Source organism: Oreochromis niloticus, linkage group LG3 (genome assembly GCF_001858045.2).
Source record: "Oreochromis niloticus isolate F11D_XX linkage group LG3, O_niloticus_UMD_NMBU, whole genome shotgun sequence".
NCBI classification, from domain to species: domain Eukaryota; kingdom Metazoa; phylum Chordata; class Actinopteri; order Cichliformes; family Cichlidae; genus Oreochromis; species Oreochromis niloticus.
Window position 1 is genome coordinate 35,557,487 of NC_031967.2, and position 22,141 is coordinate 35,579,627.

Genomic DNA, 22,141 nt, shown 5'->3' on the forward strand with positions numbered 1-22,141 from the left:
AAATCTATAATCTTAAAAGCTTATAGGCTGAGTATATTGTTACAGTAAAATAGTAGCTGAGTAAAGGCCTGAATGTATTCAGCTTCTTGTGGTATTTGAGTTTGCCTAGTTACAGGTGACGGAAGGATGTCCAGTCCAGGGTGACCTCAAAGGCCTTAGGTCATCACCATATTCGGAAGAGTATGCCACAAGGAGGAACCTCTATGTTGCATTTAATTCTTAAAATACATGAATGTTCTGTACATGCAAATTATGTGCTTGTAAACGCAAGAAGGGGCGTTACAATACCCTGATGTTATAAAAGCAATCTAGAGTGTATTTTGGGCAGAGATCTACAACTGTTCTGCAGTTTGCACCTCTCCACGCTGCGTGCATTCATTAAAAATCAATTGTTTGATTGACCTCTTCTGGACCATCATTGTTTTACTCTCATCCTCAATTTCGAACCCGTAACAGTACAAAATCAAAAACACTGGGTCACCGAGCCAGAACCATGACAGTACCCCCCCCCACAAGGGCTGGCCCCAGACAGCCCAACACAAGAAAACAAAAACGACCAAAAACAGAAAACAACCCGACCAGGGCAGGCGGCGGGGGCCCAGGAAGGAGGGCCCGAAGCGAAACAAAACAGGAGCCCAAAAACGACACACGCACAAAAAAAAAACCACAGGCGCACAAAGAACAGTTCAGCAGGAAGTCAGGGGCCCAACCGTGCAGACGGCAACGGCGGCAACAGAAAAACAGTTCAGGGGGCCGACCCGGAGGTCGCCGGCACAAAAGTTCACAAGTCAAACGGTCGGGGGCCGACCAGGTGGGTGGCACAGGCGACAGAGCCGGTCAGGAGGCCGGCCGTGCGGAAAGCAACGGCCGCGATGATGTAGAAGCAGTTCGGGGTCCGGCCGTGCGGACGGCGACGGCGGGCAAACAGTTCGGGGGCCGCCCTTGACGGCCATGATGCCGACTCAGAGGCCTGGAAAGCGGCCGGCGACGCCGAGGCGGCAGTTGGTGACCTGAGAACGGCGAGGCCCCCGCAGCTCCAGGCAAGATAGAGGCTGCGCCAGGCGAAGCCGAAGCCGATGCAGGTGAGGCTGATGCAGAGGCTGCGCCAGGCGAAGCCGAAGCCGATGCAGGTGAGGCTGCAGCAGGCGGCTGGACGGGCTCCTCGGGCCCTCCAGCTGACGAGGCAGGAACAGACGGGGGCGTGGCAGCCACAGGACCAGGCGACGTTGAAGCCGAAGCAGAGGCTGGACCAGGCGTGGGCGGCGAGGCTTGAAGGCTCGAAGGCTTGGAAGCCGGAGACGGTGGCGCTGCCGGCGACGGCGTGGGCGATGCAGCTGATGAGGACGGCTGGACGGGCCCCTCGGACCCTCCAGCGGAGGCAGGCGGCTGGACGGGCCCCTCGGACCCTCCAGCGGAGGCAGGCGGCTGGACGGGCCCCTCGGACCCTCCAGCGGAGGCAGGCGGCTGGACGGGCCCCTCGGACCCTCCAGCGGAGAAGGCAGGTGGCGGCATGGGAGCCGCGGAGTGCTGGATGGGCTCAGAGCTTCCAGCAGGAGCTGATGTAGAGCCACAGGGAATTGGGACCCCTGGCTCAATGTTACGCTGGCCAGAAAACCGAACTGCTACGGAGAACTGGGCCAATGGGTCAGGTGCGAGCTGAGCTACTGGTGGTGGTGAAAGAGGAGTGGGTGGTGGAGTTGATGGCTTCACAGGGGAATGAACTAGGGGTGACTGCACAGGGAACCGAACTAGAGGCGACTGTACAGGAGACTGAGCTAGAGGTAGTAGTGACGGTTGGGGAGAAAGTGGAGCTGGTGGTTGAGTGGAAGACTGCACTGGGGAAGGCTGAACTGCCGGAGACTGCACTGGGGAAGGCTGAACTGCCGGAGACTGCACTGGGGGAGGCTGAACTGCCGGAGACTGCACTGGGGGAGGCTGAACTGCCGGAGACTGCACTGGGGGAGGCTGAACTGCCGGAGACTGCACTGGGGAAGGCTGAACTGCCAGAGACTGCACTGGGGAAGGCTGAACTGCCGGAGACTGCACTGGGGACTGCAGTGACGGTTGTGGTTGAGGTGCAACGGGTGGAAGGGTGGCTGAATTGGCTGCGGGCCAGGCGGCTAATGGCTCAGCTACAGAGTGCATTAATGGCAGGGCTATAGAGTGAATGACTGACTGAGTGGTAGCCTGGACGGCTGAGTGTAGTGATGATTGTGGTGGAAGAGAAGCAGGTGGTAGTGTGGATGATGGGGCTAAGGGCAACTCAGTGGCAGGCCGAACTGAAGGAGGCTGAAGAGCAGACTGAATTAATGGCTGGAGTGATAGCTGAGGTGAAAATGGAGCTAGTGGCGGAGTAAATGACTGTGCTAGCGGAGACACAGGAGACGCAGCTAGCTGGGCAGCTGAGTGAGCTACAGGAGGCTGGGCAGCTGAGTGAGCTACAGGAGGCTGGGCAGCTGAGTGAAAACAAATGGTTCCAGAATGAACAGTCCCAAATTCAGGAAACTCTTGAATATCGTCTCTTTCTTTTACCACAGCTGGCGACTCAGAGGTCACGGGGTCTGGCTGTGGTGATGGACGTCGGCGGCGTGATCGCCGCTTCCTTTTTGATGATGACTCCAATGGGCCGGGCAGCTCCACGTCCGGCCTGTCAGGCAGGTGAGTTGTAGCAGCTGGGGGATGAATGTGTAGCTCATTTAGGATAAAATCCTGTTCGAGTGGGTGGAGCGCACCGAGAAGCCAAGGGAGACCAGAAATCAATCTCTGTAGCTTAGTTTCCAAAGCGCAATGGAGCTCCTTCCCCTCATGTTCTAGCCAGAGTCTAAGGAGTCTCTCCACAGAGTAAATAATGTCTTGACGCAGTTCTTCTGGTGGGTTGAGTGCTGCTGGGTCCATGTCTGGTCGCGTCGTTCTGTCATGAAACGCTGTGTGGCAGGCAGGAGTAGGACCCAAGGTGCAGACACTCAGACTCGAAGGATGAACTCAAAACTCAGCCTTATTTGCTGGCAGGGGAAAGCATACAAAACTAAACTGGGAAATATAAACTTACACTTGACGGGGAGGCACACAAGGAAACACACAGCTTGAGGGACGATGCGACACTGACTCAGAGAAACACAGGGTTTAAATACACTGGGAAGTAACGAGGGGAATGAGACACAGAAGGAGGGCACAGCTGGGAGAAATCAGGACTGACGAGACAGGGAAGCAAAGCAGGACACATTCACATAAGACACGGACCTTCAATATAAAACAGGAAACACACACACGCAAGGACACAGACTCCGAGACGCGGGCTTCACACAGGGACCTGACCACACTAGAGGGGATACACAGGCAGGGACGACGGAAAACAGAGGGAGCACAGAATGAACACTTGGGAAACCAAAACAAACTGTCATAATTCATAATATCAAAAATAAGAGTACAAAATCAAAAACACTGGGTCACCAACCCAGAACCATGACACAAATATTGAAAACAATTCTGACAGACTGGATACCTGGTCAAGGTGTACATTACCTTGTACTCAAGCATCCCAGGACAGAGCCCTGCCCCACCATGAGCCTGGGTGGATACATGGTTATAATATAAAATGACTGATACTGAATATGAATATTTCATGAAAATCAAATTATAATATGAATTCCTAGGTGTTTGTTATATCCAGCAAGAGATTGATTACATATGTCTGAATTGCTAACCCTAACCCTAGCTCAACAGACCACAATGCCCTGGACTATCAGTATTATTACATGCTGTGAACATAAGTAGCTTTGATCACAGTTTATGTTGTAAAAGAGAAGGAATATTAAAAAAAAGATCAACATTGTGATGTTATTTCTTCCAAACTGACCAGAAACATGCTTGTCAGACTCTCACAGCACAGGATCAGACTCACTGTGCATGACGGCTCAGGCCAATGATGTTTGTTAGATTGTCAGTTGTTTAATATACTTCTGTACAGTTATGGTCACCATCTCTATTTCAGTATAATTAATATGCAGAAAACACTAAAAGTTGATTGTCTTCCAATATTCTAACATAGTTAGAAAACTTTGACTTTGTAAGTACATATTGTTACAGTCCTAATGCCAGTATGATTCTTCATAACTCCTGCTTTGAAATACTGAACTTTAAAATTGACCTGATGAAAGATAATTTACAGTGGGAGTCTGTCAGGATAATTCTGACTATAAGATCACTGTATTGATCTGAATCCTTCTGCAATGTGCTGTGAATGAATGCTGATGCAACTGACTGTGGGAAAGCTGTTAATAAAATGAATCTGTGACACATGCAACACATTCACAGAGGAAGAGGACACAAAGGGAGGACACGCAGAGGCTGTGTTAAAGTCAGAAATCCAAATCTTTAGTCAAAAACAGGCAGCAGTTACAAGACAAGCAGTCCATTAAACAGTCTACAGGGTCAAACATGCAGAGAACATGCAGAGAATTCAAACAGCAGTAAAAAAATAACTGGACACTGAAAAACTTAAAACAATGTGAGACGCAATAAAAGGAAGCAGCGCAGTATATTCACTGAATTATCATCAATTACAAAAGAGAAAAACGAGGATTTCTAAGGATTATTTGCTTAATTGCGGGTAAAGTGTGGCTGGTAAAGATGGAAACATACAGAATGTAAACTGTGTGAGTTTGGTGAACTTTGTTAGTAACAAATGAGGAACAGCGTCTGGCACGTGTTGATGAAGCATCCCAGTACACTGGTGTAGTTTCCTCTCCAGCTGTTTGACATTTGACACTTCAACATTAAGGGGAAGAAGAAGAAACAGTGGTAGGTCAGGTGACCACGTGGTTTCTAAAATAACTGACAGGAAGTAACCAGGCCGTTAGAAATGGATGGCATGTGTATAGAGTTACTGTAGTTAGGTAACTCTACTTACCAAAAGCAGAAGCACACAGATGGCAGATCAGATGCTGAATGTTGCAGGAACATGCTCATGTGTGGTGATCATTCAGTGCTGCTCCTGCAGGTTAGACAGTCCAATAGTGATATCCTTCCCATCTGAGAGTTTGAAAACACAGATGCAAAGATTTAATTGTATTACAGTCAAAGTGGGATGTTCGTTTTTGTCCTTTAAAAATGTTTGTGTATTTGAAAGCACTAACATTTTATGATGACTCGGATCGTCTCTCTCTAAGAGTATCTCCTCTAAAGGGGAGACAAGTGTATCCACTGATCCACGTCACTTTACCTGGATGATGACTCCTCTCTCCCTCACTCAGAAACTGGAGATTTACCTACATCATTACAAAAACATCAAAAACATCTCCCTTTGATTCCATTTCTCCATTCCTGCTAAACATCAGGCAACAAATATCCCAGTAAATCACAGTAAAATGTAAAGCACATATTTTCTCTGCTTTGTCTAACCTCTGCAGAGCCTCTGTCAAGAAAAACATATCTGTAAGCATAAAACAAATATACATTTCATAACACTGCACTGGACAATATATTGTCACATTCTTCATTCTCAAATACAAATTTCACAAAGTAAATTTTTAATTAACAGAAAAAATATGAATTACAAAAAATAATTGTATATTATTAAAATATTATGCAACTGTGACCAAACTCAGAATCATCATTACAGTATTGTGGACTTACTGCTTGTATAATAGTGATAAACTTCAGGGGAGATCATGATGACAGAAAACTGTAAACAACACTCTGAAGTGTCAAGCTTCTTTTCTTGTTTCTGTGACCTCAGCACGCTGACAGACCTGAAGTTGCTACAGATTTTAAAAAGTGATAATTACAGGGAAGAAACTTCTCTTTTTCATCCGTTTAATCAAACATTTGATGCCTCAGCTGTCTCAGTCCTAAAGCATTCTGCAACTACAACTAACCTGAGGAGGCTTGGATTTGGCTGCAGGTGCCCCTGTACATCCTTCTCAGCAGCACACATGTGGGTACCATTTAATCACACTTCTTCCTGAGCTTTGCTTCATCACAAGACTAAAGGTGGCATCCCGTGTCACAGTCTTATCATCATCCAATTGGAGAAGAAACATTTACAGGCCTCCTGGTTTTGTTTTCTGATCCTGCAAAAAGACTGAGGACAACAAAGCCCAGAGAACACGAGATACACAACATCCAACATTCAGACTCAACAGCCTCCATAAATGAAGAGCACCAGGTTGGTCCAGTTATACTGGATATAAGCATACTTCACATTACTGTGTATGAATAATAATCAAGAGACAAACTTTGAAGATGCAGAGCATGATGTCCCATCATCAGACTGCAAACAAACATCCACCAGGCTTCTTTGTTGGCAGAGGTGATGATTCTCCCATCACGGATCAGTAGCGTGTATTAACCTGTGGTATAAGCAGCAGTCACTGAAATATTACTGTTTCAGATAAGAAATCTGCCACATAAAAGCCAGGGTGGGAGGGATCTCTGCAAACTGACTTACCTCTGCAAGTGTGAGGCTGTTCCTCCAGCTTCAACAAAAATCTGACTCTCCCGTCACAAACAAAAAACTCCAGCTGGGAGATAGAAAACGCTGCCTGGGTCTTGCTGGATGTTGCTGGTCAGAGTCCACACATTAGCAGAGTGCTGCTTGGTCCCACTGACCCATGTGGACAGCGACTGTGGAGAACTGTTCTGGAAAACGGAAAAGAGAATTAAAATGACAAAAAGCCAAATTTCCACAAAGACTGTCTTAGAATCAGCAATCAGAAAATCATTGGTTCATATTACAATTAAATATGAACAGGCTCCTTAAATGTAAGCAGTTAAGATCTGATTTGATTTACATCCTTCACACAGCACATTTCTCCAGGCTGTCAGGTAAACATAGAATTAATCTCAGGTAACATGACTCAGAGTAGAGATTCAGTAAGAAAGATTGCCAGCTCTAATATTATTACCACACCAACAGCTCAGATTTCTAGAACTATTTAAACAAATGTCAGTCTATCCATTCATTTTCTTCTGAATATTCAATTCAGGTTCACAGTGGGAGGGTGGGGGGTATCGTGGAATTTTGTAAAGTCTGCAACACAGAAAGAGCTGTGATCAAGCTATTTATTACTGCGCGCAGGAGAGCCAACACACATCAAACATCACAGTTCACAGTCATGTCAGCTCTGCCACAGAAGTGGTGCTCCCACTCCTTTATGCATTCCAAGGAAGAGGGAGGAAGTTACAAACTGATCATACCACACTTCACGCGTCTCGCTATGAAACCTAACGGATCAATGGTTAAGCTGTTTTGTGCCCTTGGCCTTATCAGCACCTGTAAAGGGAGTTGTTTTCTCAAGCTGCTGATGCTGAAGTAAGTTCATCTAGTTTTAGAAACTTTCACTGATCAGTCTATAACAGTGTCACAACTAAGCATATGCATAAGCACTTAAATACTTTAAATGAGAATAATAGAAAATTTCTATTACAGGAGCAAGAGCCTGTCCCAGTAGTCATAGGTAGAGCACACCTGGACAGGTACCAGTCTGTCAGAGGACTAACAGAGAGACAGACGTCAGAGTAACAAATCTATTTAAAATTAATGTAAGCTTGCTGCAGCTGTATGTATGAACATGTGTTTCTGTGCTCACAGTCCACCTCTCAGGAACCTGCAGTTCATTTTAAGTCTACTTTAAACAGACCTCACAAAAGGCTGATGTGGCTGGATCAGTAGTCTGATTTAAGTACGATACCTTTGGCCAGGGATTAATCTGGTACATCGCTTCACTGCAGTCTTACATATTATCCCCACACCTGAATAAAAAATATTGATATTTACAAATAACAGATTCAGCTGATGCAGCCTGACTTAATCCTAAATGTTCAGCACACACAGAGACACAGAGGTACCGTTTAAAGTTTAGTGTTAACCTGAGTCACTGATCATTTGCAGTATTACAGAGTCTGGCAGTCTTTGCATGATGTCCACGTCACTGTAAGTTTCTAGCTGACTCTCAGGTGTGACAGGTGTGCAAGCAGGAAAGAGTAATAATAACCTGCATCCTGAGGTTTGTCATGCAGGATTAAAGGAGCCAGGCTTTGTTCACACAGCTAGGATTGTATTTTACACTGACCCCGGGTCAGTATAAGTATCATACAGTTTAAACGAAGCACTGAAACTTGCACATATTTATTACAGATGCATTTAAGCTAATCGAGATATTTACTGTCAACCTGTGGCTGCGATTAATCACTTTACTGGAAACTTTATTAACTAGTAACTTCATCAGTCATGACAGAAGCTAATATTTCTGTGCTAACATCGTTTAAACAGTAACAGCTTTACTACAATATAAGCTAACGTTTACACCGTAACTTTAAGCTAGCACCATAAAGACGGTAAAACACGTAATAATATCTACAAATGCATCTTAAAGCTGTTATATTAGCACTCGGTGTATTACTAACATAACCACATTAACATTATTGACACTCGCTGAATTTTAATAGTCATTCTATGCCGTCCGTTTAAATGGTCTTACCTGTAACACTGCTGTATCCACCGGATTCCAGCCAGAGTGGATTCTGGAGTCTTCCACGCTCCTGTTACTGATCCTCCATCTGGATGGATGATAACAACCTTCTGAACAATCTAGCAGGTGGAGATGGCCCATATCTATGGGACTGATTTCTGCTAATAACGCCTGATGGACTGATAACAGCCGAAGCGGGTGAATAAAGTCACCCAGTCGCTAGCTGTGCCATTACCCAGCATACACCTCTCCCTCCATAAATGCAAAAGTAATAGCCTATAATTCAAGGTTCAAGGTTCAAGGTTCTTTATTTGTCACATGCATAGTTATACAAGTATAACACACAGTGAAATGTATCCTGACACGATCCTCGACATGTGCAAAAAACATGGGGGGGGTAGAGGGATAACATTATAAATATATATATAGTATATACATTGGGTGAATGTGCAGTAGAAGCAGCAGCAGGTGAATTCTGTACATTAATATGAATAGACATCTGACTATCTGACATCTGACTAATTAATTTATCTGCTGTATCTGCTGTTTCTCAGGTAGTTGCTTACATTATATAATATATTGTGTTGAGTACACGTCACTACAATGTGATTTCTGAAATATATAAATATACGAACAACAGGCTCTTGCGCGGAAATCTCTTTTCGTCGATAAACAACGATTAGGGAGCGCTATAGTATTCAATAGGAGGACCCTGCACGTCAATTCTCGACGCTAGGGGGGTACCCTGCGCGTCGATAAGTGAAGCAGAGGGAGCCTGACCATGCGTCACACATTTGACGAGTTGGGAGTGAGAACGTGTTGGCTTATCACACATTTGATTTCCATGTGTGACAACTGCAAGTGTCCAGAGTGAGGACAGACTGAGGGACCCACTGCTGCACATCATCTGTGAGGCTTTGCACCCCTGATGATCCACCAGGACAAACTCAGCAGTGTGTGAGGAAGAGGAGGAGGAAGAGCCAGCAGCAGCTGACAGATGGGGAGAATAGACAGACTGTTCCTGTTTGTGAAGGACTGCTAGAAACATTTAAAATAACTAATTGTCTGTCCTGAATCAGTCTTATTAGGTAATGTTCAGATAATTTGATCATCCCAGTGTTTTCAGTGTGGGAGAAAGTACTCAGAGCCTTCAAGTTACACACTATGAAAGGCAGCAACAAGTTTAATATTCAGAAACCTAAAGTATGTATCAGCAGCAGAATGGAGCTAAAAATAAATGTTTATTTCAGTTCTATGAAGCTTTGAGTATTTTGGATTAGTAGCACTGCTGTGTTTGTTGCATCATATTGCTGTAATTGTTTATATGCTTTATATATTCTGAGGTAAGTTGATCTATAGTGTTACATCATATTCTATAAGGATGTTATGTGTTTGTATACTTTCTGCCCAGTTTGACCCATTTAGCAGAAGTCAGCCTGTTTAAGGCTCTGATATCTATTCTGTATGACTTAAAGCAGTTATGACATGGTCTGATTTTCTCACCCAATAAAGGAATATTTCATATATCAGTCTACTCTTCATTCTATCAGACACAGTTATCACAGCTCGTACATTTTCTTTTTACACATATATGTAAGCATTGAGCCAAATTTAGTAATGCCAACATATTACACGGACAATATTTGTCTCTTATATATAATACATCTACATATACACTGTCAAAGATACTTGTCTTTGAGTGAAGATTTAAGGTGATAGGACATATAAATAACTGCAACTTGAATCTTTACTGAAGCTCAGTATTAGACACAGAGTTCACTCACATGAATTTCACTCACATGTGCAGGTACCAGTGTACCTGCACATGTGATGTGACAATAGAAGTGATTTGATTTGAGAGTTCAAACTCACTGCTGTAATAACTTATGATTAATATAATAACTATGATATTGGCCATATCATATTTACACTGACTTTAGTCTCATGAACAACATTAGCTAATTGTTATTTACTAGCTAATCTTAAATGACTGTTCAGTACAGAACTGAAGGCCAGCAATCATATTTTACAGTCCTGTGGTCTCAGCCTCAGATACGTATTAAATCACACAAAGCTCGTGTAGAAACAAACACACGAACAAAATATGTTCTCCTTCATTTCCGTCAAAGCTGTATGAAACGTTTCCAGCGGTTGGTGTTATGGTTGCTAGGCAACCTGGGCAGCGTGACGGAGGCTAGACCGTCCCATTTCACAAGCCTCGCACTTCCGGCCTTAGCGTTTTTAAGTACGCGGCCCTTGAGGATCGTTGAGGCTGCGTACTTTAAGGCTGCAGACCCTGAATTGGGATACAGCCGTTGACTGCTCTTTCTCATAACCACGTTCGGCAGAACAACTTCCGGTTCAAAAGGCTACCGGATCCATCATCCAATCAGTGATGCCTGTTGTTGCAGCATTGGTACCTACCTCTTCCGGTTTGGTTTTTGTTTTTGCGTTTTGTGATTTGTTGTTGCGCTTTTCAATTGGTTGTGCGTTTTGTGATTTGTTTTTGCGCTTTTCAATTTGTTTTTGCGTTAAGTGAATTTGTTTTTGCGCTTTTCAATTTGTTTTTGCGTTAAGTGATTTGTTGTTGCGCTTTTCAATTTGTTTTTGCGTTAAGAGATTTGTTTTTGCGCTTTTCAATTTGTTTTTGCGCTTTTCAATTTGTTTTTGCGTTTTGTGATTTGTTGTTGCGCTTTTCAATTTGTTTTTGCGTTTTGTGATTTGTTGTTGCGCTTTTCAATTTGTTGTTGCGCTTTTCAATTTGTTTTTGCGCTTTTCAATTTGTTTTTGCGTTAAGTGAATTTGTTTTTGCGCTTTTCAATTTGTTTTTGCGTTAAGTGATTTATTGTTGCGCTTTTCAATTTGTTTTTGCGTTAAGAGATTTGTTTTTGCGCTTTTCAATTTGTTTTTGCGCTTTTCAATTTGTTGTGCGTTTTGTGATGTGTTGTTGCGCTTTTCAATTTGTTGTGCGTTTTGTGATTTGTTTTTGTGCTTTTCAATTTGTTTTTGCGTTAAGTGAATTTGTTTTTGCGCTTTTCAATTTGTTTTTGCGTTAAGTGATTTGTTGTTGCGCTTTTCAATTTGTTTTTGCGTTAAGAGATTTGTTTTTGCGCTTTTCAATTTGTTTTTGCGCTTTTCAATTTGTTTTTGCGTTTTGTGATTTGTTGTTGCGCTTTTCAATTTGTTTTTGCGTTTTGTGATTTGTTGTTGCGCTTTTCAATTTGTTGTTGCGCTTTTCAATTTGTTTTTGCGCTTTTCAATTTGTTTTTGCGCTTTTCAATTTGTTGTGCGTTTTGTGATTTGTTTTTGTGGTTTGCACTTCAGGGCCACCGTAGAAACACAGTCAAATTCAATCCCCAATAAACTCAGAATACACAACAATCAGTGGCACGGCCTCCCGTCCACATACAGCACAAAAACACAATCTTAAACTCAAATCTCTTAGTTCCTACACACACTCACACATTTCCCCAAACACACACTTTTAGACGCGAATTGTTTTTGTTACTTTAATTGACTCCCGTAGTTCAGACGGAACACAGATTCTATCTGCGGTTTCACCCACACTACGCAATCTACACACACTGCAGTCAACGAAGCAACTTGCCCCCACTCTCATGCAGGTTATCAACCGCGACTAGGATCCAACACCTAGCTTTAGTTATTTAAGGCGTCCCCGGTGCCTAGGTAACCAGCCTGGATCTCCTGTCCCACAGGTCCTACCCCCGCGTCCGAGAATAGGTGGGGCAACCAACCCCGGAACACACACAGCCCTGAGCTGGCGACGAGGCCTTCCAGCCCCGCTTTCTAACTAATAGTAACACGTTTCCTGCTTTAATGCACGGAGGATGGATCACACACCGCCACTTTTTTCCTAATAACTAAGACGGATCACACACCGCCACGGATGAAACACCGATTCTATTATCTCCAAAAGTTGAATCTGTTCATCTGGACGTAGCGTTTTGTGGGAGAAACGTTTCGTCACTCATCCAAGTGACTTCTTCAGTCTCAGCTGACTGCAGGTTTCCCCAAACCTTATAAACAGTACATTTGCATAATGACTGAAACCAGCCCACTGAAGGAACAATGGGCTGTGAGGTCAGTTCCTTAATCATAATTATGCAAATTCCCATGACCATTGATCAACAATCACTGACCAAAACCCACTGATCAAAGAACACTGATCAATGGCCATGAGTACCATTCACAGAGAGTTGGGGAATGGCTGCAATCACAGCGTTGTAAGATGGCGAAAGATGTACCCTTAGGCCCCCTCCTCGATTCAGAGATGGTCTTTCCCTTTTCACGTAAATGGCCTCCTTGACTCCGCGCTCAAACCAGCGTTCCTCCCTGTCCAGGATGTGTACATCCTCATTGTTGAAAGAGTGTCCACTGGCCTGTAGGTGTAAATAAACTGCAGAGTCCTGGCCTGATGAGGTTGCTCTTTTGTGTTGTGCCATCCGCTTCGCTAGAGGTTGTTTGGTTTCCCCGATGTATAAATCCTGGCAATCCTCCTGGCACTTAACAGCGTACACTATGTTACTCTGTTTGTGTCGGGGGACCCGATCCTTGGGGTGGACCAGTTTTTGGCGCAGCGTATTTTGGGGTTTAAAAGCCACAGAGACCCGGTGTTTAGAAAAAATGCGTCTCAACTGTTCCGATACTCCTGACACATATGGGATCACTACAGGTTTTCACCTGGGCAGCGGTTGTCCTTCTCTCCTGGATCGGCTGGAGCTTTCTTTAGGTGCCTTCCCAGCTTTGACAAAAGTCCAGCTGGGATAACCACATTTACTCAGGGCCTTCTTGATGTGCTGTTCTTCTGCCTCCCTGGCCGCTGTGTCAGTGGGGATGGTGTTCGCTCTGTGTTGTAGCGTCCTGATGACACCCAGTTTGTGCTCCAGTGGATGATGAGAGTCAAACCTTAGATACTGATCCGTATGCGTAGGTTTACGGTACACGTCAGCTTTTAGATGTCCCCCATTACTGATGGAAATCTCACAGTCTAAGAAGGCTAACCTGCCACTTTTCATATCCTCCCTGGTGAATTTGATGTGTTGGTCCACCGAGTTAATGTGATCCGTGAAATGTAGTACGTCCTGAGATTTGATTTTCACCCAGGTGTCATCCACATATCTGAACCAATGGCTTGGTGGTGTTCCAGGGATGGTACTCATGGCCATTGATCAGTGTTCTTTGATCAGTGGGTTTTGGTCAGTGATTGTTGATCAATGGTCATGGGAATTTGCATAATTATGATTAAGGAACTGACCTCACAGCCCATTGTTCCTTCAGTGGGCTGGTTTCAGTCATTATGCAAATGTACTGTTTATAAGGTTTGGGGAAACCTGCAGTCAGCTGAGACTGAAGAAGTCACTTGGGTGAGTGACGAAACGTTTCTCCCACAAAACGCTACGTCCAGATGAACAGATTCAACTTTTGGAGATTTACTTTCCTGGATGATTGAGAATGCATCAAGACCGATTCTATTAATTACTAACTAAGACGGATCACACACCGTTTCTTTAACATACTGAGTGAATTTACACTGAGACACGCTCAACTTAGCGAACAGATAATTTAGGCTTTAAACAATATGCACGGTTCGAAAATAAAGAGGTCGTGCTTACCTTTTAATCATGTGAGCTAGCTCTCCGTTCGCCTCGTTTCACGATCTCAGCTCTGCCCATTCCTCTCTGGGCCTCGAGCGAATCCCGGGTTTTCGGCACCAAAACTGTTACGAAATCAATTTTACCCCGGTTCTTTTATTCGTCGAGGGATCCAGAAAACGGCACCGGAACTCAGTAGTTATTTTTACAAAATCTTTATTCATCTTTATTCATCTTCATTTAAGCATGCACTTCTAGAAGGGAAGACGAGGCCGGTGTCCCTCTGAAACAATCTTCACCCCTTTGTTAGTTCCAGGCAGCTTTATAGAGGCGACCCCATCATAAATCCCCCACGGTGTGCTGGAAACTCTGTATGTCTGTGTGTGTATGCACGAGCACGTGAGTGCCTGTGTGTGCACGTACCCGCGTGTCTATGTGAGTGCACGTGAGTGAGTGTGCATGTGGATGTGTGAGTGTAACAGTTAAAACACTGTGGGTGTGTGTCTCTTCCTAGGGGCCATAAATACCATCTCCCCTCCAGACCACAGTTATCAAGTTACAATGTTGAGTCCCCCACACAGGTATCCTCTGGGGAATTTCCACTCAGCATTAACTCCTCTTTGTCTTACTTTCACAGTTCAACTGGGGAGGGTCTCCTAAGATCTACTCCTAAGTTCATGACACAGTCAGGCCTTTATTTATATCCAGGGCAGTGTCAGTGTCTCTACCATAATTCTACATTCTATCTTAACCAGTGTTGGGTAAGTTACTCTAAATTAGTAACTTAGTTACATTACTAGTTACTTCTCTAAAAAAGTAACTCAGTTACTTCAAGTTACTCGTTACTTTCAAAGTAACTAGTTACTAGGGAAAGTAACTTTGGTTTTACTCAGAATTCTCTTGTTAATGTGTTGCTTCCGTAACTGGATACCCAGCAAGATTGCCAGTCTTCTAGCTTGCTTACTTGCCACAACTGCACTGTGCCACCTACCAATAAAAAGGGAAAAATAATGTGCACATTTCCACGAGAGAAATCCCACGCCTGGACCGTCGTTGACCGCTGCCATGATTCTAGCCTGCTTTTTACATCCAACACAAAAACTGCAGTCGTGGTGCTTTTGATTGTACTCAGAACTTGGAAATTCTGCCTTCTGAATAGGAAGATGTAGGTAACACCAGACTGCAGATGAGCTGCACACAGAGCTGGACTGGGACAAAAAAATCGTCCCGGGCATTTTGACTAGAGACCGGCCCGCCATTATAGGAAAAATCATAAAGCCTTTGAATGAAAATAAACACTGTTGTGACAGTGATGTACACTGTTCTGATGGTATATATGTATCAATCTATCAATTGTTTGTTGTAAGACTCGGATAATTATTTTTTTTAAAAGCGAGACATTTTAAATGAGAATAAGAAAGAAAAGTATTTCTTTGTGCCCCCCTTTCCCTGTTAATGCCCTACATGGACCCCTGGCAACACTTTGCTAGACCCGCCCTGCACAGTTACCAGCTGTCAGCTACTTAGAAAAGGATCCTGGTGTTATTTGTCTCTCAGAAACAACTCATAACTTCCCTTCAACTCATCCATGTCACCTAAAAGGTAAACCTGTTTCTCCATCACCTGTTCAGCTCTGATGATTCAGTAAGGACATCTCCTGGTTTCATCTGCATGTTTCCCTCTCACCAGATAACCAAACCGATATCATGACCAGCAGCTTTACAGCTGTGGCTCCAACAAACATCAGCTGATACTAGAAATTAATATTAAATAAATTCTAACAACAGCTGATCAAGCTTAAACGTGATGCTGTTGTTTAGCGTGACATCCGCTGGTTTCCTCTTTCTGGCGCAAAGTGGGCGATAAATAAACAAGAGAGAAAAGCCGATCAGCTGATCATTGATCAGTTTCGTGATTGAAGTAGAAACGGGAGAGGAGAGAATGAGAGAAGAAGAGGCAGCTGTGCAGCTTCAGCTTTGTGTCTTTTTCATTGTAGCTGAAGTCCGGGACAAACTGTGTTCCTTTTCACCTCAGTACGAAACGCGTAATATTTTCTCTGAATACCAGACGATTCTGTTTGGCAACTCTAATAATTAACCGTATGAACAAAATAAAGTTCAACATCAGTAACATAGCACCCACCCAGCTGTATAGAAACTCCGTCATGCTAGCTAGCACGCAGTACGAAAATGTCAGCATAACGAAAATAAACTCCACCTAAACTTGGTTTATATCTGACTCCGATAGACTGCAGGTCATAACTTCTTACCTGAAGTTCAGTTCACCTGACATGCGGACCGGCGGCCGCTTCGGGTCTCTCCTCTTGCCTCCCTTTTCCTTCATCCACCTGCTGGCCTCCACCACTTGCTAATGTTATTGAATCTGTGGAAGCTCCGCGATATCCACCACACGAAGTAACGAGTAACGAGCCTATCTAAATCCCAGTAACGAGTAACGCGTTCCTGGTTTTGGCATAATAACTAGTTACCGTGCTCGTTACCACAATAATAACGTAGTTACTGTAACACGTTACTTAATAACGCGTTAGTCCCAACACTGATCTTAACACATTTCTAAACTCTAAAACAAACTAAACATTCCTACATGTCTAAACTCTAAAATAAGCTAAACATTTCTACACTCCCCATAAACTTCAGTGTTAAAATGTGCAAAGTGAAACTCAGCGACATTAAACATCTTTAGAAGATGATGGGAAAACTGCTGGCAATAAAAGTGGACCAATGAGAGGGGAGGATACATTGAATTGATTACAGGACACATTGATTGACATACAAGATACATTACAGGATACATTGATTGACAGAGTGGTAAATATACTAAAGCCTGGGAAGTCCACTGGTGACCAGTGTTGGGACTAACGCGTTATTAAGTAACGTGTTACAGTAACTACGTTATTATTGTGGTAACGAGCACGGTAACTAGTTATTATGCCAAAATCAGGAATGCATTACTCGTTACTGGGATTTAGATAGGCTCGTTATTCGTTACTTCGTGTGGTGGCATCGCGGAGCTTCCACAGATTCAGTAACATTAGCAAGTGGTGGAGGCCAGCAGGTGGATGAAGGAAAAGGGAGGCAAGAGGAGAGACCCGAAGCGGCCGCCGGTCTGAGTGTCAGGTGAACTGAACTTCAGGTAAGACGTTATGACCTGCAGTCTATCTGAGTCAGATATAAACCAAGTTTAGGTGGAGTTTATTTTCGGTATGCTGACATTTTCGTACTGCGTGTGTAACCCTGGTAAGATTTACAGCAATCAGGAGTACAGGGTTCTTTGAATGCATCGTACTTCTCGTCTGATAGTTTAATTTCCGGGCTTGCCCTGAAGGCATCACCTGCAGCTCGGTGCGTGTGAAGGCGTGGTGTAGAGGAACAAAGACGGCAAGGAAAAACTCCATGCTGCCACGAAGCACGGTTTTTCCCAGTTGAAAGAGAGAAAAGAAGTTCCATTAACATTTGTGAGACAGCTGCTGTAAGCGGTGAACCCCAGACGGGTACCTACCTCGAAGGAGTCGGAGTGTTTCTTCGAACTTTTTGAACTATTCTGGTGAGTTAGCCTAGCTCACTTAGCACCGCTATTGCAGTTCAATGCACTAAAAAAAAATAACTAACCAGTCAGAATAGTAGTAAATGTTGTTTAAGGATGTTTAAGATGTTTTCATAGTATTGCGATGTTGTGACAGGTTTTGTTTATCATGAGTGTTTAGTGTTTTTTCCTTTCTTGGGCCTGCTAGTTCAGCCGCGGCCAGCTAAGTGGTTATGCGCAGTTCATGTGCTGTAGCTGTAACTGCGGGTGATGCACAGTAATGCCAGTGTATTTACTTTTGCCTCAAGATGCAATTTATTTTAATATTTAAAAAGAACCAAGGACATTAGGAATAAGGACTTTTAAGAAATGTGGACATCTAACATTCTGCATGTTGTGTGCAGACTGTTTTTTTTTTTGAGGGACAATTCCATGTGTGCTGCATAAGGAGCTGCCATCGCAGATCTAGGACACTGTTGCTGCTGTGGAGGCCTTCTGTGTGTCAGGACGCGACTCGTTGATGCCTGCCGTACCAGGAGGGCGGTAGGAAAAAACAAAAGGAAGTCCACCTGAGAGATACTTTACCATTTTCTTTTGCTACTTTTTTCTTCGCCTGGAGCTCAGGTTGTTTTTTGTTCTCAAACCCAAATAGACTGGTAACTAAATGAAACTGATATCATAAAAACTCACGGTTGACAACCAGTAGAAGTCTAGTGGTACCACATTTTCTTTTCTTTTTCCTTTTCTTTGGGGTGTTGAAATATTGTATTTTCTTTCTGGTCTTACATCTGTTTTGATTGTTTCAATTATTTTTGTGATGCATTTGAGATGGTTACTGCATTTGAAGGTATCCCTATGTTGAGGATGAGCAAAGGGAACTGATCCAAGGAAAATATATATATAAAGCAAGCCTTGTTTCACCAACCTGTGGTCGTGCGTGTTATGTGGGTTGGAAGTCTTATTGCTCTTACAGAGTTGCTACCGCCAATCTCCTTCCCAAACCTAGATTCAGATATTATAGACATTGCACTTGGGCGAGCAGTATAGATCATCTCTTTATAGATAGAGGGACACACGTCCAGGTTACACGTGCTAGCTAGCATGACGGAGTTTCTATACAGCTGGGTGGGTGCTATGTTACTGATGTTGAACTTTATTTTGTTCATACGGTTAATTATTAGAGTTGCCAACCCTGCCGTAAAAAACAGAATCGTCTGGTATTCAGAGAAAATATTACGTGTTTCGTACTGAGGTGAAAAGGAACAGTTTGTCCCGGACTTCAGCTACAATGAAAAAGACACAAAGCTGAAGCTGCACAGCTGCCTCTTCTTCTCTCATTCTCTCCCGTTTCTACTTCAATCACGAAACTGATCAATGATCAGCTGATCGGCTTTTCTCTCTTGTTTATTTATCGCTCACTTTGCGCCAGAAAGAGGAAACCAGCGGAGGTCACGCTAAACAACAGCAGCACGTTTAAGCTTGATCAGCTGTTGTTAGAATTTATTTAATATTAATTTCTAGTATCAGCTGATGTTTGCTGGAGATATCAGATATCAGTTATCAGTTTGGTTATCTGGTGAGAGGGAAACATGCAGATGAAACCAGGAGATGTCCTTACTGAATCATCAGAGCTGAACAGGTGATGGAGAAACAGGTTTACCCTTTAGGTGACATGAATGAGTTGAAGGGAAGTTATGAACTGTTTCTGAGACAAATAACACCAGCATCCTTTTCTATGTAGCTGACAGCTGGTAACTGTGCAGGGGCGGATCTAGCAAAGCTTTTGCCAGGGGGCCAGGTAGGGCATTAACAGGGAGAGGGGGGCACAAAGAAATACTTTCTTATTCTCATTTAAAATGTCTAGCTTTTAAAAAAATAATTATCTGAGTCTTACAACAAACAATTGATAGATTGATATATATATACCATCAGAACAGTGTACATCACTGTCACAACAGTGTTTGTTTTCATTCAAAGGCTTTATGATTTTTCCTATAATGGCGGGCCGGTCTCTAGACAAAATGCCCGGGACGATTTTTTTGTCCCAGTCCAGCTCTGTATGCAGCTCATCTGCAGTCTGGTGTTACCTACATCTTCCTATTCAGAAGGCAGAATTTCCAAGTTCTGAGTACAATCAAAAGCACCACGACTGCAGTTTTTGTGTTGGATGTAAAAAGCAAGCTAGAATCATGGCGGCGGTCAACGACGGTCCAGGCGTGGGATTTCTCTCATGGAAATGTGCACATTATTTTTTCTTTTCTGTTGGTAGGTGGCACAGTGCACTTGTGGCAAGCAAGCAAGCTAGAAGACTGGCAATCTTGCTGGGTATCCAGATATGGAAGCAACACATTAACAAGAGAATTCTGAGTAAAACCAAAGTTACTTTCCCTAGTAACTAGTTACTCTGAAAGTAACGAGTAACTTGAAGTAACTGAGTTACTTTTTTAGAGAAGTAACTAGTAATGTAACTAAGTTACTAATTTAAAGTAACTTACCCAACACTGCTAGTGACCAACAGTGATTTCGACAAATAATCTGTTTATAAATGAAGAGGCCTTAGTCAGGTCCAACTCTCTATCTGTGTGTATATCTATATATCTATATAGATATATAGATGTGTATATATATATATTAGTGCTGTCAAAATTAATGCGTTAACGCAGTTTAAGCTGTCATCACGATTATCACGACAAAAACGTAACGCTATTACCGCATCTGGAGTCCAGATTGACTCAAAATCACTGAAATGTTTCTGTCAATGCATTTCGGGCAGTTTGTCCAAGTAGTTACCTTTGCACCTGTGCAAATGGGCAGTTGATCTGGTAGTGATGGGTAGCTGAACCAATCAACTCAGTCTGGAAGATGATAAACGCACATTGGCCCTCTCAATAGGAAATTTGAGTATTAAAAAAATAACAAGATAGAACAGTGACCGACATAAAGTTTTATGCACATTGTGAAAGAAGGAATTTTCTTTTCACCGAAGCACTTCCAGCTTAAAATGTCACATTGACACGACGTATACGTTAGCCGGGGATGCTGCTAGCACTTTCACTAATGTGTCACCCAGCTTGCGACAAACCACTCACGGAGTAAGTCTACATTGGACATATTGGCTGACACAATGCCAGGTGGATTGCAACAAACTGCAGACCTATTAATATCATTGAGAACACTTGCTTTGGTTCCTCGTTTCAAGGACTTGAAGTGCCTTCCCAATAGTGACAGAGAGAGTGGATAAATGTTTACAGAGTTTTTTTCTTAACATGAATGTGCAAGATGTTCAATAAACATGTTAAGTGCATGTATTTTCCCTTTTTTCTCGAGTCTGTTTGCTTATGCAAAATGAAATGCAATTAACTTTACAGTAACCCCATATATATGCATATATATATGTGTATACATATGTATATAGAGAGAGAAAGAGAGAGAGAAAGAGACAGGTGTGTGTGTGTGTGTGTGTGTGTGTGTGTGTGTGTGTGTGTGTGTGTATATATATATATATGTATATATAATGTCATCAGGCTGTGCTGGTAATGCTGGTAACTCCCACTGTGTCTCTGGAGCTTTCAGTGAGTTTTAAACTGGACACCAGTGGTTTGTGTGGGAAGTATTTGTGATTGCAGCGGCACCAAAGAGGCAGACAAAGACAATTTCCATGAGATGTTTAGTCATGTCCTTTAGTGAAGATGACTGAACTATGTATTTTATTGAAGCTACAGCTGTACATCTTTGTACCCTTTGTATACTATTGATAAATGTTATGTTTTATCCTGAAGGCTTCCACAGCCCTATTAAAACTGAGCCAGAGACACAGTTTTTAAATTTGAAGGACCAGCTGGTCTGTTTAATCCAATTTCAATTCAATTCAATTCAATTCAATTTTATTTATATAGCGCCAAATCACAACAAAAGTCGCCTCAAGGCGCTTTATATTGTACAGTAGATCGCACAATAATAAATACAGAGAAAAACCCAACAATCATATGACCCCCTATGAGCAAGCACTTTGGCGACAGTGGGAAGGAAAATCTCCCTTTTAACAGGAAGAAACCTCCGGCAGAACCAGGCTCAGGGAGGGGCGGGGCCATCTGCTGCGACCGGTTGGGGTGAGAGAAGGAAAACAGGATAAAGACATGCTGTGGAAGAGAGACAGAGATTAATAACAGATATGATTGGATGCAGAGAGGTCTATTAACACATAGTGAGTGAGAAAGGTGACTGGAAAGGAAAAACTCAATGCATCATGGGAATCCCCGGCAGCCTACGTCTATTGCAGCATAACTAAGGGAGGATTCAGGGTCACCTGGTCCAGCCCTAACTATATGCTTTAGCAAAAAGGAAAGTTTTAAGCCTAATCTTGAAAGTAGAGATAGTGTCTGTCTCCCGAATCCAAACTGGAAGCGGGTTCCACAGAAGAGGGGCCTGAAAACAGGAGAAATATGCTCTCTCTTTCTAGTCCCTGTCAGTACTCTTGCTGCAGCATTTTGGATTAGCTGAAGACTTTTCAGTGAG

The 22,141-nt window shown here is 43.3% G+C and overlaps 1 protein-coding gene and 3 long non-coding RNA genes across 4 annotated transcripts; 1 reads left to right on the forward strand and 3 right to left on the reverse strand.

The window, feature by feature from the left end:
- Nucleotides 1–1,248: 1,248 nt before the first annotated feature.
- On the reverse strand, nt 1,249–3,126 carry LOC109198935 (proline-rich extensin-like protein EPR1; the record flags this gene model as incomplete). Its single annotated transcript, XM_025904916.1, has 1 exon — nt 1,249–3,126. A coding segment is annotated over exon 1 (1,647 nt), but the record flags the coding sequence as incomplete, so codon positions are not given.
- A 1,259-nt stretch (nt 3,127–4,385) lies between these two features.
- On the reverse strand, nt 4,386–5,595 carry LOC109198975 (uncharacterized). Its single transcript, XR_002059492.2, has 3 exons — nt 5,136–5,595; nt 4,910–5,031; nt 4,386–4,767 (listed from the first exon to the last, which is right to left on the reverse strand). It is a non-coding gene; the product is annotated as an uncharacterized LOC109198975 (long non-coding RNA).
- Nucleotides 5,596–6,044: 449 nt separating this feature from the next.
- Nucleotides 6,045–8,542, reverse strand: LOC109198970 (uncharacterized). Its single transcript, XR_003215951.1, has 4 exons — nt 8,481–8,542; nt 6,449–6,639; nt 6,237–6,350; nt 6,045–6,082 (listed from the first exon to the last, which is right to left on the reverse strand). It is a non-coding gene; the product is annotated as an uncharacterized LOC109198970 (long non-coding RNA).
- Nucleotides 8,543–17,335: 8,793 nt separating this feature from the next.
- On the forward strand, nt 17,336–18,180 carry LOC109198981 (uncharacterized). Its single transcript, XR_002059499.2, has 2 exons — nt 17,336–17,647; nt 18,031–18,180. It is a non-coding gene; the product is annotated as an uncharacterized LOC109198981 (long non-coding RNA).
- Nucleotides 18,181–22,141: the final 3,961 nt, after the last annotated feature.